Source organism: Notamacropus eugenii, chromosome 3 (assembly GCF_028372415.1).
Source record: "Notamacropus eugenii isolate mMacEug1 chromosome 3, mMacEug1.pri_v2, whole genome shotgun sequence".
Lineage (NCBI taxonomy): Eukaryota > Metazoa > Chordata > Mammalia > Diprotodontia > Macropodidae > Notamacropus > Notamacropus eugenii.
The window spans coordinates 266481603-266488158 of NC_092874.1; the positions used below are offsets into that span (position 1 = coordinate 266481603).

The following is a 6556-nucleotide window of genomic DNA, read 5'->3' on the forward strand; positions in this document are numbered from 1 at the left end:
TCCATTTTGGACATGATGAATTTGAGGTTTCTATGAAACATTCAGTTAGAGATGCCTAGGTTATAATTAATGATACAAAACTGGGATAGTGAAATAAGCTAGGGATGAAAATACAGACTTGGGTCGTAGTAATAATTACTTAATTCATGAGAAATGAAATCACCAAGAGAAGAAATAATAAGTATATATAACAATGAAAATAACTCAAGGTGTTTTTAATTAGCCATTCCCCTGCAAAAAAGAATTTGGAATATCAATTTAATTGCAAACATACAGAAAATTGTGCTTATCACAGAGAAACCTAATAACACTATTTGTCAAATATAGATAGTACCCATTCTGGAATCAAGAAGTAACTAAAAACAACCTATTGGCAAAATGCTGTGTCAGAAATCTGATTACCTAGTAAGTAAGGTTTTACATTTTTCTATGTTATATCTTAACTTTCACATTTACTACAGATTTTTTTTACATGATTCTCTCTCCCCCAGTAAGCAATTTAAAAAGTTCATTAGCAGCAAAATAACATCATCACCAACATATTTTATAAGAAATCATCAAAATTCAGGAAATATGACAAATGTATTTGTTTTTCTAGAAAAACATACTTTATGAAATTAAGAAAATGTGAAATTTTTTTATTAAATCACAAATTTCCTAATGTAATGTTTTAGAGTTTTTTTTACTATTCATTTCAAAGGCTATTAGTAAAAGTCATACTTCTGTTTTATATCAACAAACATTGTCAAATTATTAAATGTAAACTAAATTCCAACTATATACAGAGCTCTGTGCTAGGGGCTAGAGAAAATACAAAATCTGATTGTATGTTTTATAGCAAGCATCATGAAAATTGAAATTTCACTTCTATCTAAAGTAATGAAAACAACTAAAAACAAGAAAAATCACAAGATGATGTATATGATGTTGGAATCATCCATCTGGTTCAGTGAAAGTAGTCAGGCTGATTTAAATATAGGAAGGAGCAGCATAAGAAATCCCTACTCTTTTCCCTACCATCTCTACTTTAACCCAAACCTGGGGAACCTAGCTCATTCACAGAGTTTAAATTGATGTAAACGCTTTGCTGCTAAAGATTCGTTCTGGTCACTTTCATTAAAATGTTGAATTTCTTCTCCATGCTTTGCTTAGGCTCTATCTGCTGTTAAGTAATACAATATGGGAAAGACTTTGAAATAAATTATATCTTCAGACACACAATGTTGGATGTATCAATGAAAATCCTATGACGTATTACTCTACATCATGAAATTTCTATCATGACCTGCTTAACCAAGTTTTTTTTTATACATACCAGGAGTTTCATTCAAAGCATTTTACATATTAAATTACTTATCAAAACACAGCATATGTAGACCTTGACATTTGTTAAAGAACCAGGGATTTAACCAAAAAAAGACCAGAACAAATCTTTAGCAGAAAACAGATTAAACAGCAAAGAAGTGGCTGCTTGAAAATAAGAGCATTTTAACTAAACTTCAAGACATGCTTTCAGCACATATTTAAAAGATTGGTTGATTGTTCTGTATGATCACCTGAAAATATGCTTCAGAAGATTGTCTAAGATTCATGTGGCCTGACAATAGTCTTTTTGAGAGAATGGAGAAAAGGGACTTTGGCAATTTTCTTCCAAGAGGCTATCAGTACAGATATCTTTCATATCAAATTGTTTTCTTAGTTGAGTCTCTTACTGTTTTATTCTTGGATGGATAAATAATGTTAGAATGATTATACATTGACTGTGTTAAATTGCTCCTTTATACATTTTTTTCCAATTTTAGAGGTAATCATTGAACATAGTAATGACTTCACACAATTCTGTTGTTTTTACACCACAATTTATTTTTCTATATATCTATTAATTTGAAGTATTTCTATAATAACAAAAATATGTCACAACACAATGCAGAAAGATGCTTTATTGATGACTGGTCAAATTGTTTATCTACAAATAGCAAAATAATACCGCTATAGGCTTTTTTAATCACACAGAAAATACTCTTTCAAAAATACTCTATTTGTTCAATCTGATCTTAAATGCCATATGGACTGCTAATTTTCCTTAAACATTTCCATTCCAGCAAAAATGTATTTAGAGACTGTTATGAATGAGCCAGCCTGTAATATCACATAATAGTTGTTTTTAGGTATAATTATTGATATTAGCAGAAGGAGTTACAACTTGCTATGAAAAGATTACAGATTGTCACTTAAATATAAGGGTCACATTGTGTGGAAGGACACAATGACTTGAGGATTCATTTGAAAGACAAACTATAACAAAGAGAGCCTATCCATATTAGGAAATTTTTTTAGTGGAATTTGTTACAAATGGAAATTCTTTAGTAAACATCAAGTGTATAAAACTGGGGGAGAGATTTGATTAAATATAAGATATCTCCCAACAAACTGAAGTTAACTAACAATAAAAATCATTATTTCTAAGCATAAATATTGTAAATATACACCAAACACTACAATGTTTTGTTTTTTATCACTTTCAAAAAGCTTTATTAATTAATGAAAACATTAATAATTTTTTTCTATGACCCTAAAGCATGGTAATATATTAGACCCAGAACATATGAGCTTCAAGTACATATTCTCATTTTGTACATTAATAGAAATAGATTACCTTAAAATGCTAGCTATTGTTGACATAACATAGAATATGCAATGTAATCATGAAAAGTCCATTAATTGCTTATTTAAAGAAAAAAAAAAAACCTGATCATTCCACTAATAGAAAAAATTCACCATTCTCTATCCTTTATAAGGTAAAAAAATGTATGCCAAAATTTTCATTTGATATTTCTGAGGGACCATTTATTCTTTTACTAACTTTTTCATTTATTAACTTAAAGCATCTTTTTCTGGATACTAAATGATACCCCAATGGATTTTCTATGAAACAACCCTTTCTTTCTCCACCTTTTCTCAGAACAAAACACAACCCAAATTGGCGAATGTAGGTGTGAGTATATGTTTATTCATGACATAGTGTATTGACTATGTTTTTGTTCTTACCTGAGACAAATTTTCAAAACTCACAAATAGTACAAAATGTGTGTCAATCTGTTAATGAAAAAAATTATTCATTGAATCATGAAATGGAGTAGGACTACACAATGAACTGGTTCATGAGTCTGATCATTGCTAGAATTACTGAAGTACTGGCTGAATGACCAAGAGTCCTGGGTAGAAGAGGCATATTGGATAGGGGTTAGACAAATGATTTCTAAGATCTCTTTGGACTCTTAGGGTCTCTCTCTGCAGGATGCTAGTTTTATGCTTAGAGTAAGATAAATCTTTTTGGAAATTGTCTTAACTCTTCTTGGTTATTTGTCTATTACTAGAAAACAATGACATTGATGGTACTCTGATCAACACTGCAGTTGCTTGAAATGGTTTATACAGTTTATAAATGTGCCTAAATGATTTTCAAGAAGCAAATTTACTGTAGGTAAATCTGACTGTCCCATCTAAAAGCCAAGATCATTCACCATCTCAGTTTAATTATTAGTCTCTCCGCTGGGATTTCTGACATGAATGCCAGTTGTGAAGTCATCAAAACTCATTTTAGATGCAGATCTATTTCTAATAGACTCAGTCACCTCAAGCATTTAACCTCACTCTCCGCATTGCTCACTCTGTTCTCTAAAATAACAGATTTTATTTTGCCTGCCTTTCAGGAACGTGAAGGTGACAGATCAGATAGTGTGTCTGAGCCTATGGCCCAAAAGTACAATCTGCTCACCTTTGAGGAGTTCATGGGCTCTCTTCAAGAGCCCTGGAGTAAATAAGTTCTCTGACTGACCAAATCATAGGGTGAAAGATTGAGAGATGGAATGAACCTCCAAGGTCATCCAACTCAAGGTTTTTCTTTAAAGATAAGGAGATTATGAGTAAGAGTGGTTAAATGACTTGGCCAACGTTCTACACGGAGCAAGTATCAGAGCCAAGATATAATCCCACATCTCAGGCACTCCTGCTGCCAACATAGGCTAATAGAGTTGGAACTTGTGCAAGTTCCTCAGGATTTTTTTTTAAAGAACATTACAGTAGGAAAAAATGTTTGCAAGTGATATTAATCCTTTCTTGTGCCAAACTTGAATTTAGAGAATAATTCCTCCTAAATGTCTAAAGTTGATGATCCCTTTATTTAGCCACTTGCTTATTAAAATTTGACTAAATATCTAACCTGATAATTAAATATTAATACCCAGAACAAGATAGATTTTTTTCCCTCCTAAAATTGTTGCTCTGAAAAGGACTATAGAAAACCAACTAATCTCACCCATTGCTATTATGATGTTTTATACATACATACATACATGCATACATATATATACACACATATATGTACGTGTGTATTGAAGTGTGTACATATACATATATATTCACATGATAACTGATTGTTCTCTTATCCATTATAGTCAATACTCTCTTGCTAACTTAATGCAGTGTTCAACAACACATTGTCAAGAAGGGTTTTATTGCATCTGATACAAGATATCTATGTGTACAAGTTAATATCAAATATATCATGATCTGCTTCCATGCTCCTTAGACAACATCTTCAAGGCTGCCTTTCCTTCTTATTCTCTGTCTCCAAAATCTGAAGGCAGAATAAATCATCTGCTTACCAGGCTGAGGCATACCTGCCATTTGGTGTTCTGCCACCAGTCAAACTCTTCTGCAGCATTTACTTGTTTCCTCCTGTTCTCTCTTCCAGGATGATGAAAAACCAGTTATTAAAATATTGGAAAAAAAAGTTCCTAATATATTAGCTTTCCATTTTCTCTTCCAGAGTAAAAAGGATATAACTTTTTTCTACTCTGATCTCATAAATCTTATTTTTCATCTCCAGTAATTGTTGTTGGTATTTGCAGTATTTTCTCCAATTTACTCAAATCTGTACTTAAAAAAAAAAACTAACAATGACATGTGATTCAGGAAAATCGAGAGTGTTTATTTATTTCATAAATATCTAATCGTTAGGGTATTTTTATTGATAAAATAAGTGTAGAAGCTAAGAAACAATTATATCTAGTGATTACATTTTCAAGTAACTATTTTTTTCAACTAAAATGGGCATAAAAATACTACCCTAGTCTTCAGTAAATAATTTTACTCCCAAACAACAAAAATATGTTTCTAATAAATGAAAAATGTCAGTGACGCCCAAGTACATACTGTTGACTTAATCATGTTTATTGTTATTTTTTCAAACCAATTTTACTTGGATCATGTTAAGTGAAGGTTTATTCTTAATGCTGTTATTTTTGCCTTTCAGTTAAGATAATAGCTGTTCCAGGGATAAGAAATTCTAAGAAAAAATGGATATCACATCGAGACTATCCAGTGCAGTTCAGCAATGGATGGGAAAGTGGGAAAAGGAAGGCGAAAACTTTCAACTAATCTTTCAAACTTCAACATGCAAAACATATGGCGAGCTGTTTCTTTTCAAGAGGTCTGTGAATATCTGGTTATATGTTACCAATTGGATACAAAGTTTTAGAGTACTGCATTTAATTTGTTTTACTATACATGTTTTGCAATTTAGCTTTCTGGTGGAGTTATCTTACTCCCCATCAGTAAAATACAATTTTTACAAAGGTTCCTGTGCTCATGTGGTATGGTCTCCAGAAACTTTTAACCCTTGATATAATTGTAAGGGGGAATTTGTAAAACCAATTTCTTTAGTTTTAAAAACATTTTATGATTCATAAGTTCAAGAAAAAATTGTTGGCAATAATGATAAATCTGTTAGTAACAATTTGGGGAAGTTTACCATCCTAATTACATATATATTTCCATTGATGCTACTTACTGTATTTTGTAGAAGGAATTTTTATTTTGTCTTAACAAGTTTTCAGTCTTATAACTGATGTTATTGAACTAGATGGGGAGAATTGTCATATTTCCATAGGTAAATTGGTTCATTTTCATGATGTTCTTGTAAATGTTTTTCTAATCATTAAATTTATCAAAATACAGTTTACTTTAGAGATGGTCTTTCAAATTAAAGTGAACTTGATAAATTAAAAAAATGGATATTTTAACAGTGCTGCTGTTTGAACATGTGGAATATTTATTATTTTGACATGTGAATCTAATAAGTGATTACTATTCTGACTCAGAAAAGTCTTAGAAATTTATATTTTCATAAAATTATCCCCCAAACAACCAGTTCTTTCAAGTCTTTCCAAACTCCAAGCATCATTTTGTTATGTTTCATATTTTTCTGAAATTATAGATGTCCAGTTGTTCTAATTGTCTAGTAAAGTTCAGTGACAACTTACTAAATTAAATATGCAAAATCTTGCAGTTACCTTTCATGGACTTTCAATGCTATTGCTCCCTTGAGTCCAGAACTGTTTTCACAAAGCAGCATTCCAGAGTTTTCAGTGACTTTCCATCTAAATGGTAGTTAAATAATAGGATCCAGTCAACTTTCTTTGTAGTTTCTTCCTTTTTGAAAGCTTTCAGCTGGAGAAAAGAAATGCTTAAACTTATCTAGAATGCACTTCTT

The 6556-nt window shown here is 31.1% G+C and overlaps 1 protein-coding gene across 3 annotated transcripts in view; it reads left to right on the forward strand.

Annotated features, from left to right (window-relative positions):
- The window catches only part of LRRIQ1 (leucine rich repeats and IQ motif containing 1), a 297422-nt gene extending 291333 nt beyond the window's left edge, over positions 1–6089 (forward strand). For all 3 annotated transcript variants that reach the window (XM_072655502.1, XM_072655503.1, XM_072655504.1), the window contains one exon: positions 5318–6089. In XM_072655502.1, the coding sequence (XP_072511603.1) occupies positions 5318–5442 (125 nt within the window). In that variant the 3' untranslated portion in view covers positions 5443–6089. The remainder of the gene's footprint in view (positions 1–5317) is intronic.
- Positions 6090–6556: the final 467 nt, after the last annotated feature.